Source organism: Girardinichthys multiradiatus, chromosome X, assembly GCF_021462225.1.
Source record: "Girardinichthys multiradiatus isolate DD_20200921_A chromosome X, DD_fGirMul_XY1, whole genome shotgun sequence".
In the NCBI taxonomy this organism is placed as follows: domain Eukaryota; kingdom Metazoa; phylum Chordata; class Actinopteri; order Cyprinodontiformes; family Goodeidae; genus Girardinichthys; species Girardinichthys multiradiatus.
In genome coordinates this window covers 5,686,067-5,697,744 of record NC_061817.1, presented here as the reverse complement: position 1 = coordinate 5,697,744, position 11,678 = coordinate 5,686,067, and the positions used below count along the sequence as shown (strand labels likewise).

General features: G+C 41.4%; 1 protein-coding gene across 1 annotated transcript; it reads left to right on the top strand.

The window, feature by feature from the left end:
- Positions 1-1,820: 1,820 nt before the first annotated feature.
- LOC124863261 (cytochrome c oxidase assembly factor 3 homolog, mitochondrial-like) lies at positions 1,821-5,447 on the top strand. The gene is made up of 2 exons (XM_047357570.1): positions 1,821-2,028; positions 5,207-5,447. The coding sequence occupies exons 1-2, from the start codon at positions 1,860-1,862 to the stop codon at positions 5,311-5,313; spliced, it is 276 nt and encodes a 91-aa protein (XP_047213526.1). The 5' UTR covers positions 1,821-1,859; the 3' UTR covers positions 5,314-5,447.
- The last annotated feature ends 6,231 nt before the right edge of the window (positions 5,448-11,678 follow it).

The window sequence follows — 11,678 nt, the reverse complement described above, 5'->3', positions numbered from 1 at the left end:
GAGCACAGTGATACCATGGTCAGTAAACCATTTACCAGTGGTTTTGGCACTGTGAGCAGGTGCCAGGTCGTGCTGAAAAATGAAATCTTCATCTCCATAAAGCTTTTCAGCAGATGGAAGCATGAAGTGCTCCAAAATCTCCTGATAGCTAGCTGCATTGACCCTGCCCTTGATAAAACACAGTGGACCAACACCAGCAGCTGACACGGCACCCCAGACCATCACTGACTGTGGGTACTTGACACTGGACTTCTGGCATTTTGGCATTTCCTTCTCCCCAGTCTTCCTCCAGACTCTGGCACCTTGATTTCCGAATGACATGCAGAATTTGCTTTCATCCGAAAAAAGTACTTTGGACCACTGAGCAACAGTCCAGTGCTGCTTCTCTGTAGCCCAGGACTGGGGAATGCGGCACCTGTAGCCCATTTCCTGCACACGCCTGTGCACGGTGGCTCTGGATGTTTCTACTCCAGACTCAGTCCACTGCTTCCGCAGGTCCCCCAAGGTCTGGAATCGGCCCCTCTCCACAATCTTCCTCAGGGTCCGGTCACCTCTTCTCATTGTGCAGCGTTTTCTGCCACACTTTTTCCTTCCCACAGACTTCCCACTGAGGTGCCTTGATACAGCACTCTGGGAACAGCCTATTCGTTCAGAAATTTCTTTCTGTGTCTTACCCTCTTGCTTGAGGGTGTCAATAGTGGCCTTCTGGACAGCAGTCAGGTCAGCAGTCTTACCCATGATTGGGGTTTTGAGTGATGAACCAGGCTGGGAGTTTTAAAGGCCTCAGGAATCTTTTGCAGGTGTTTAGAGTTAACTCGTTGATTCAGATGATTAGGTTCATAGCTCGTTTAGAGACCCTTTTAATGATATGCTAATTTTGTGAGATAGGAATTTTGGGTTTTCCTGGGCTGTATGCCAAAATCATCCGTATTAAGACAATAAAAGACCTGAAATATTTCAGTTAGTGTGCAATGAATCTAAAATATATGAATGTTAAATTTTCATCATTACATTATGGAAAATAATTAACTTTATCACAATATGCTAATATTTTGAGAAGGACCTGTATATGCACCTTACAGGTGTCAGTAAAGGGCTTTTTTTGCACATGGAGAAGACCAGCTTATGTTTTACTATCTGCTCATCTGTTCGTTTGTCCATCCGTCCGTCTTCCATGTATGTCCAGAAGGTAAAACCAGTCACTGAGCACAACAGTAAGCAATTCCTACTGAAAAAAACAAAATTACAAACAGCATGCAGTTGGACTGGACCACATATCTACTAATTTACATAGCAGTATGACAGCAACATTATTAAAGATGGTTATTGTGTAATAAAAATTTGGAATATCTTCAAAGTTGCAAAAATAAGCTGAAAAATCTGAGGTTTCACACAAACCCTGACCCGACGATCCAATATGGCTGAGGTTTGTCTATAACACACGAGTAGTAAACTGTTATCGTAATTGTATTTTTGCTTTTTCTCTCAGTAATACACCTAGATCTAAGTTTTGACTCATGAGGCTACATAGCATAATTTTCAGTACATGATAATCAACAGCTGACATTTTTACAGATAAAAATATGCCAAAATACATCTAAACACAGCAAATGCCAGATTTTGGACAGTAGCAGATATGATTGTATTTCTCACTCCTTGAAAATAAAAACAATGTTATTGAAAGAGTCAAAATTAGACCCAAAATGGTTTCTTTTTCATGAACACAAAAAATGCTCTTTAAAAAATAAAATAAAATCAGACGTTGCAGCCAGAAGATGGCGGTAATGCAACCAAAATGATCTCAAAGGAACAGGAAGAAGAATGAGCTTCATTTTTTCCGGGTAGCCTAATGACTAGACATGGCGGAGGAAGGTTCGGGTACCGGAGCCAAAGCCTCTCCAACAGCCGTAGAGATGCAGCTTCACCGCCGCCGGCAGGAGCTGGAACACTTCAGAATAAACGCAGCGCGAATACGTAGCAGGAACCTGCTGACCGGCCTGGGGATCGGAGCGTTCGTGGTCGGCATCTGTATCCTTCACGGGTCACTTAAACATCAGGGGGTGGCATCCCTAGTGATCTACAGTGCCTGTCAGAAAGGGCAACTGAAAGTCAAAACGAACAATTTATCCCAAAGGGAGAGTTAAAGTAAAATAAACGTTCAAATGACGGTGCATGTAAGTCAAAACAAGCCAGCTGCAACGTTGTTACATATGGTCATGAAATGTTCAGCAGTGTTTGGTAAGCTCTGCTATTGTAGTGGTTCGAATAAAGGTCACGTAATTGACTTGTAAAGGGCCTTGTCTTAAAGCAAATAGTTCTTACGGTAGAATATGATATTGTTATGCTCAGAGACAGAGAACATCCTGAAGGAACAGAGAGACTAGTCCGATCTGATGGGAAGATGAATGGAGGTAAATACATGCAGGGTATCCTGGGAAAAATAAACTGCTGGGGTTGGGGGGCTTCAATAGCAGGGCAACTTCCAGCTGCGCACTAGCATTAAATATACAGCCAGAGCTATAATGGACTTGTTTGGATCATATGATATTCATGTGTCAGAATGGCCCAGTCAAAGTAGGTTAATGTCAAGAGAAGTTTGTGGCAAAACATTAAAACTAATTTCACAGATTCTCTCCCATATAGATAGATAGATAGATTTGAGCAGGGCTGCGTCAGAAGTACAGAAAACTGGTTCTTTGTAAAGGCCAATAAAGTTCTAGGAACCGCATGACACATTGCTTTGACTGTTTAACTTAGATTTAATTGAAATATCATGAAATGTAATTTGCAAAACATTCTAGAAAAAAAGTGATGCACACAGGTATGCTATGAAAAGTAGTACAGTGTTTAAATACTGAAACCAAACATTTTACCTGATTTAAAAGAGGTTAAAGAATAAAATACAATGATCTCAGTATTCATATAGAGTAATTTATTAGTGGAGTTAATGAAGGGTACACATAATCCGAATTTCTGGACATTTTAGCATTAAATGTTTTTTTCCAGATTGTGTTTCTTAATCATATTCTGAAATTTGCTAAATCCTTTGTAAAACCTTCACAATTGTTTTATTGGCTACATGCACGCGTTTGACCTCAGGGGGGCGCAGTATTTCCGGTTAGGTTAGCTGGTGGCACAACTGAACTATTTTTGGGGGGAACATGTAATTTACTTTACGATCGAATATTTAAGCATTTGTCAACATCATTTAATCACTGGGAGATACAAGGACACTAAAATTACTAAATGACTAAATGACAGCTTGTAGAAAGTGTTCAAGGCTGAATGCAAAGTGCAGCCAAAATTGTAAACACGTGTCAGCTACATTGGACTAAGTCGATCTACTGCAGTAAACTTAACTTTAAAAGTAGCCCTGTGTTCACACAGAAAATCCATGGAAATAAACAGTATTTGCCCATACTGGGATAATTCTCATTAACATGATTACTAACATGAAGCCTGGAGGTCTTCTACTTCACTCAGTGACAGGTTGAGTGCAGCAGGCTCCACAGAGGAGCAGTAGTCATGGTCCAAATATTCAATGTCCATAGTTCGGTCACTGTTGTCAGAAGGGGGGTCTGGTCGCTCTGTCTGGTCCCAAACACTGGGGCGTGTGGCAAGTAGAGAGAAGCTGTTCCGTTCCAACACAACAGGAGTTTAAAAGTCTGGGTGCGCCTGGAATTGAAGGCTCCTTCAGGTCTGCAGTTGTGAAATGTCGGCTACACACTTGTGTACCATCTATGACTGTAAAGTGGTCCCTTTTTATATTGAGTATCCACTTTACCACTTATCCACTGAAACTAACCTAATTAGGCAAGTTGTTATGGATAGGCTATGCTAGCGTTTCCCCTCTTCACCACTAGTGTTTATGTCTAAGCTGCTCCCTTAAAAAACTTACCATTTACAGCACTTTGCTGCATCGGCGTCCAGTGCTTTCTTGTTTTATATCCGTTCCCCTCCATAGCTGCCTCTGTGTGTCTCTACGCTGCTGGGCCTCAGAAAAAGAAAGAAGGGGGCATCTAGAAGCTTCAGCGAGGCAGATACCTGAATGAGCCGTACAAACGGTATGGATTGTTTGTTTTTAAAAAATCAAGGTTTACCCGACCCTAGCCTTTGGTCCTGCCCCTGGACCATAGGTGTGTGTGCAAGGCAAGCAGGAAATGTCCCGGTGCTCCCAATGGCCAGTCCTCCCCTGGGTCTCAGTGACAGGAGTCATATGAACCCACTTTCAATATAACAGTTTAGAAATTCCAGCATCAATGACTGGAACCAACAAACTGGGATACAATAATCTCCACTATGCAGCTTAAGCTGATCTTTATGGCACAGTAGATATACCTGTCAACACTACAATGCACAGTTCCCACACTGCTCATAGATTTATGTTAAGGGAGAAGAACTGTTGCTCTGTATCATAACATCTGCAAGTTTTTCAGATTTTATTTGAGCCATATTCTATAAAACTACAATAAGAAATAAGGGCTCTTCGGCTGTTTTCGTGACCCGATGCCCATCCTGCATCGGAACAGCACGGTTTTGTTGACATAATTCAATACATAGCAATGACGCCTGCATGCGTTACACCACCACTATCTTTAGTCCAATCTAGTAATATACCTCAATGTACTCTCCATCCAAACATCATCCCAACTGGAGTTTGAGCTGCTTTGCAAAGAAGAATGGGAAAAAAAGTCTAGTGACGTGCAAATCTGGTAGATGCATTACTGAAAAAAGAAGCAGCTGCAGCGAAAGCTGGTTCTACAAAATATTGTCTCATGGTTCCTAAATACAAAGGCATCCCACATATTTTAGGTTATTTCTGAAAAGAAAGAAGTAAATCATAAATCATTCCTACTCTCTGCTTAGCAACTATGCATTCGTGTAGGTGTCTATAGGGGGGGGGCATAAAAGCCTAAGTAAAATAGCCTTGAACTTGTGTGTAATGTGACAAATTGTGAGAAACTTCAAAGGTGTATGAATACATGTGTAATGCAGTGTATGAGAGGATGGTCCTTCCTTTCGATTCTGGTTCAGGAAAGGAGAGATGGCTTCAGAGTTTAGATTTCTGCAAATCCGAGCGACTCGCTGAGTGAGACGTACAGCTCTCAGAGTCACAGGGTGTGTTTTATTAGAGATTATCACTGCTAATGATTTCACACTTAAATATGTGGTCCAATAAGATTTCCTTTAACCAGCTTGCACTCAGTCAGCTACACAATCCTGTCGGTCAAACAGGAGAGGATCGTGGGGGAGCTGGATGAAGAAGCGAGGATCCACATCATCAGAGGACCAAGGACTGGTGCCAACTCCTGATCATGAACGTCCCTGGACTTAAAACTATGATTACGGTAGCTCTCTGTGCAGGGATCTTGACTAAGAGAAACATGCAAGCATGCATTACTGATTTATTTTTCTACACCTTTTATTTCTGGAAATGTATAAAGTCTGCTGATAAATTTTTAGTTTCTCTTATTTTGAACATACAGTTAACATGTTAATGTAGAAATTAACATATTGCTGACATCAGTGATACATGCATGTTCTGAATAAATGTCCAATTTTGAAATGCTTTTTTATTCTTACTGATAAAGTTATCCCAATTGTATAGTTTTTTTTTCTGTGAAGTCTTCATCCCCTGAAAGCTTCCTGAGCTTTACCAGCTACAGCCCAGTAATTCCCACGTTGAAATTTTAGATATATTGTTTCTCTGCCGATTTTTAATCAATAACCACAAAGAAGCTTTTGCTGTTTTCCAAGCCTGAACAGTTAGGGAATATATGCCAATAAACAATATGTAAGCAGTCATTCAGTAAAGGGTGAGTACATTAAAAAGAAATTAAAGGTTCAAGCCAGTAATCTGAAGAAGAAGGAATCTTTATGAGCAGACACGCCAAAAGCCATCCATCACTCTCAGTGAGGCACACCTTATATCCTAGTAAGCAAATAGTCAGAAAACCAGAGTCCATAGAACCGTCACATATGGAAATTAGTAAAGAAGAGCAAATGTTGGTGTTTGGGATTTGCAAGAAGATGTGAATATATGTATTAAATTGAATTGAAGACTTTACTGGCCTTGTATACAAAAATACAACTAAATTAAATAGGCATTAGTGGTGCACTCAAGACAAACATCAGACTAAAAACACAAACTTCTAAAATTCAATTTTAAGTAAAAAGTCCTTCTGCATTACACACTTGTTTGCAATGAGCCAGGCAGCAATTACACAACCTCTTTGGCTGAAGGTCACATTATTAAAGTTATTAAAGATGCAGTGAAAGTAACAAGTTGTGGACCATAGGTAGAAGCTGTTTGACCGCCTTTTTGTTCTACTCTTCAAGATTTTAAAGCACTTCACTTCAGTGATAGATTATTCAGAACACCACACTGAGACAACTTGTCCCTGTATACAGTTATTTCAACCTTAAAAGACTCATAAAGAGCACAAAGATGGCAATTAGAAAAGTTTATTGATTCATGATTACTTGGTTATTTCTTTGGTGCTCGGAGCCTGGAGTAAGACATGATTGCTGAGAATGGCAGGAGCTTAGATGTACATTTTAGGCTTAGAATTAAAGATGTCTTCCCCCTCCTGGCCCTGAAACTGTTGTGATTGGAGGCCAGGGCAAGTGAGGAAGCCGGGAGGAGATGGAAAGGAAGATGGTGGAGGTGGGGCGGAGGAGGGATGAGCTCAGCTGACGGGCGAGGACGTCCATGGCCAAAGGTCTTTAAAAGCGGAGCGTCAGAGAGCGATTGGCCGAAGAGACGTGCGGATTTGACACTGATTGGATGGAGGAAATACGCATGGAGACGTCATTGGCTGGAGCAGATGATGGAGGTGAGTCTTTCAATCTGAATTTTCGTCAAACCTCCATTACCTCTGTTAATGAGACCCACTGCCATTGTATAACCAGCAGACTTGAATTTTTGTTGCTGAGGTGGGCAGGTGTGCAGTCAGTGTACAGGGTCTAGAGGATTGGAGTCAACACAGCTTTGTGGGGAGCTGGTGCTGGTAGTGAGGGTTGAGGAGGAACATGACCCAAACCTGACAGAATGTGGGCGATTACTGAGAAAATTTTAGATCTAGGCACAGACGGAGAGGGTAAATCCAGTAGCAAGAGTTTATCCATCAGTATACTTGGAATAATATTAAATGGCTAATTATAGTCCACGAACAGCATCTTAAATTAGTTCTCTGGGTGTTTTAAGCGTCCTAGTGTGGTGCAGGGCAGAACTGATGGCATCCTCTGTAACTGTTTGCTCTACAAAGGGAGGTTGGCCTTGATTTTATGAGCAATGAGCTTCTCAAAGCACCTTATGACTACAGACATTAGGGCCACTGGCCAGTAATCATTTAGGTCATTCACAGCAGGCTTTTTAGGGACTAAGATGATGGTTGCAGACTTCATGCCAGGAGGAATAGTGGCATGCTTCAGAGACATGGTGAATATCTTGGTGAGCCCCTCAGCTAGCTGGTTAGCATAAGCTTTAAGTACCCCACTAAGTATTCAATCTGGGCCCACATCATTAACTGTCCTTAGAGTCCTTCTCACTGACTGAACAGTAAAAACTTCTTGGCTGTAAGTCATAACTGAGTGGGGCTTTTTAGCCTCGAAGTGGGCAAAGAAATTAAAAAAACTCTTCTACAAGTGATACATTGGAACTAATAATCCTTTGAATGCTGCCTTCATAGATGGCGCTCCGTTTTAGGCCCTGCCATACCGGCCATGTGTTGTTTTGTCGTCATGTCTTCTCCGGGTTCCTAGCATGAGCAGTGGAGGACTGACGGTCTGTAAATTACTCCACGTCAGTTACAAGGTTAAAAACATCACATTCCATCGTGTTCAGTGGCTCGGCGGTAAGAAGCCCGATAACAACTGACTTCCGCCAATTTTAGCAAAATTCTAGCACTACAAGCAAAAAGAGTAGGTCAGAAGTCGGGACAGAGAGCTACAGGGGGGAATGGATTTCATTGTTAATGACCAATTTCCAAAGGAGATCCTTGATTGGAGGCAAGTAGTATTAAGTATTATTGCTAATCAGGAAGAAATATATTACAGAAGGCACCAGATAAGAGGTTAGATATACTGACAATTGTAATCTAATGTAAAGCACAGGTCAGTATGACGTTTACACTGCTAGATGTTGGCAGGGCCAGCGCTGGGCGTTTGGTCATCCACTTCTTTTTTTTCATCTGATTTTGTCTGTTACCACATCTCTTTGTCACTCTTTTTTCTTTCTGTCACATACAAACATGCACACTCACACACATCCATACACACACAAATATTACATAATATAATCTTATATCGGTCACCCTCTTACCCATAGCACCTTCTTAATTTTCTGTCTTTCTCTTTTTTATATCTGTGGACTACATCAGGCAACCCCAAGTGCAAACTAATTTCACTTGGACCATACGCTGTCCAGCTTTAGCTACACATGTATTACTATGGGCACACTAGGGTTTGTCACATGGAATGTGCATGGAGCTGGCGTCAGAGAGAGAAAAAGATTTTTAACCAGCTACAGCCTACAGGCAGATGTCTTATTACAAAAGATTCAAGAGATAACAAAAATTTTTATTTCACAGTGGTTAGACACAGTTACAGATCCAAAGGGTAGACACTGATACACCCTATAGCTGTCAGCGATCATGGTCCTGTTTTCTTTAGTTCCAGAATATAAGAAAAATAAAAAAGTAAAAGATAGAGAATTAATACATCACTGCTTAAGGACGAAGATTTTATCAAATATTTTAAAGAAGAGTGGGCTTCATATTTCAAGTATAATGACCTGCCTGGGACATCAACATCTGTTCTCCAGGAGAACAGTGAAAGCAGTGATGAGGGGTATAATAATTCTCATCATATAAGAAGAAAAAGAAAACAAATATATTCAGGAATTAGAGGAAACCATTAAATTATTGGAAGAGTCCCACAAAGACAAAATGCTGGGCAAAATATGTAAAACAAAATTAGAATTAAATAAAACTGACATTTACAAAGCTTTATACTCACCACAGGTAAACCCATTAGACTATAAATGTATCAATTTCTGGATAAAGTAACACTTCCTAAATTATCAGATAGTCAAGCGATGGCCCTGGATTCTCCACTGACATCAGCTGAACTCCTGAAAGGCCTCAAAAGCCCAATAAATAGGCGCCAGGTTCAGATGCATTTGTAGCAGAATCCTACAAAGAATTCTGGTGTTCGACAGAATGTTATAGGAAACGGAGGAAAATGGCAGACTTCCACCAAATATAAATTTTGCAAACAGTAGTCTCCTGTTAAACCCAGACAAAAACCCTGTATTTTCCACCAGCTACTGTCCCATATCCTTTATTGATGTTGACCTTAAAAATTTGTAAAAAATTTGTAAAGCCTTACAAAAAGACTAGAAAAGGTTGCTCCTCTCATAATACATCCCAACCAAACTGGTTCTATAAAGGGAGTCATTCATCCACGATTCATGCAGATCACTTAATTTAATAGACTATACTTCAATGAAAACATTGAGACTAATATATTGTCTCTGGATGTAGAAAAAGGATTTCATAGTTAACTGGAAATGCAATTCTGACAACCTTGCAGTAAATTTGGTTTTGGAAACTCTTTAATAAACCTGTTAAAAATATTATACAGTTCCTCAACTAGCATGTATCAGGACAAAAACAAGTGTGAGTGCGGTGGGGTGGTCCTTGCTGGGCTCTGTGGTTGCATTGGGCCTTTTGGCCTTGTACTGGTCTGTGGGGCTAGATTGTCTGCCAGGGACTGAGCGGTCCGTTGGCTCTGCACCCTGAGTCCAGGGGTGTTTGGACGTGTTGGTTGTGCGCCCTCCTTTTACACAGTGTATTCTTGTTGCAGGTTTTGCGCTGGACTAGATGGTCAGCTCTTTTTGGGGGGGAGAGGTTGAGCTTTTGGTCACTGCTGCGCGCTTCCCGCACTTGGGGTTTGGCAGCTTCTTCTGTTGGTGGGCTGGGTGTCATTGATGGGTATCGGGGTTTGAGGTTTTGGGCGGTTGAGGTCTTGGCTGGGGTTGGGCATCGATCTCAGGGCCGATTGGCGCCACGGCTGGCTTTTTAGTTTTCTTGTGATCATTTGGATCATATACTTTTCATTTTTCCTTAGTAGTCTAGTTGAATGGTATTAGCCTAGTTAAACACTGAAGTATTTTAACTTAAAGTTAATTATTTTGTTAATAAATTGTTATATTTTGGAAAATTGTTGTTTGTGTTTATTCTACAGGTCCTTCTCAAAATATTAGCATATTGTGATAAAGTTCATTATTTTCCATAAGTAATGATGAAAAATTTAACATTTATATATTTTAGATTCATTGCACACTAACTGAAATATTTCAGGTCTTTTATTGTCTAATATGTGATTTTCGCATACAGCTCATGAAAACCCCAAAATTCCTATCTCACAAAATTAGCATATTCATCCAGACAAATAAAAGAAAAAGTGTTTTTAATACAAAAAACGTCAACCTTCAAATAATCATGTACAGTTATGCACTCAATACTTGGTCGGGAATCCTTTGGCAAAAATGACTGCTTCAATGTGGCGTGGCATGGAGGCAATCAGCCTGTGGCACTGCTGAGGTCTTATGGAGGCCCAGGATGCTTCGATAGCGGCCTTTAGCTCATCCAGAGTGTTGGGTCTTGAGTCTCTCAACGTTCTCTTCACAATATCCCACAGATTCTCTATGGGGTTCAGGTCAGGAGAGTTGGCAGGCCAATTGAGCACAGTGATACCATGGTCAGTAAACCATTTACCAGTGGTTTTGGCACTGTGAGCAGGTGCCAGGTCGTGCTGAAAAATGAAATCTTCATCTCCATAAAGCTTTTCAGCAGATGGAAGCATGAAGTGCTCCAAAATCTCCTGATAGCTAGCTGCATTGACCCTGCCCTTGATAAAATACAGTGGACCAACACCAGCAGCTGACACGGCACCCCAGACCATCACTGACTGTGGGTACTTTACACTGGACTTCTGGCATTTTGGCATTTCCTTCTCCCGAGTCTTCCTCCAGACTCTGGCACCTTGATTTCCGAATGACATGCAGAATTTGCTTTCATCCGAAAAAAGTACTTTGGACCACTGAGCAACAGTCCAGCGCTGCTTCTCTGTAGCCCAGGTCAGGCGCTTCTGCCGCTGTTTCTGGTTCAAAAGTGGCTTGACCTGGGGAATGCGGCACCTGTAGCCCATTTCCTGCACACACCTGTGCACGGTGGCTCTGGATGTTTCTACTTCAGACTCAGTCCACTGTTTCCGCAGGTCCCCCAAGGTCTGGAATCGGCCCTTCTCCACAATCTTCCTCAGGGTCCGGTCACCTCTTCTCGTTGTGCAACGTTTTCTGCCACATTTTTCCTTCCCACAGACTTCCCACTGATGTGCCTTGATACAGCACTCTGGGAACAGCCTATTCGTTCAGAAATTTCTTTCTGTGTCTTACCCTCTTACTTGAGGGTGTCAATAGCATCCTTCTGGACAGCAGTCAGGTCGGCAGTCTTACCCATGATTGGGGTTTTGAGTGATGAACCAGGCTGGGAGTTTTAAAGGCCTCAGGAATCTTTTGCAGGTGTTTAGAGTTAACTCGTTGATTCAGATGATTAGGTTCATAGCTCATTTAGAGACCCTTTTAATGATATGCTAATTTTGTGAGATAGGAA

Bases quoted from the DNA above. Each gene is read 5' to 3' on its own strand.
- LOC124863261 (XM_047357570.1), top strand. From the start codon at position 1,860: ATGGCGGAGGAAGGTTCGGGTACCGGAGCCAAAGCCTCTCCAACAGCC. The intron at 2,029-5,206 runs GTATCCTTCACG...GCTTGCACTCAG, and splicing joins AGCGTTCGTGGTCGGCATCT to TCAGCTACACAATCCTGTCG.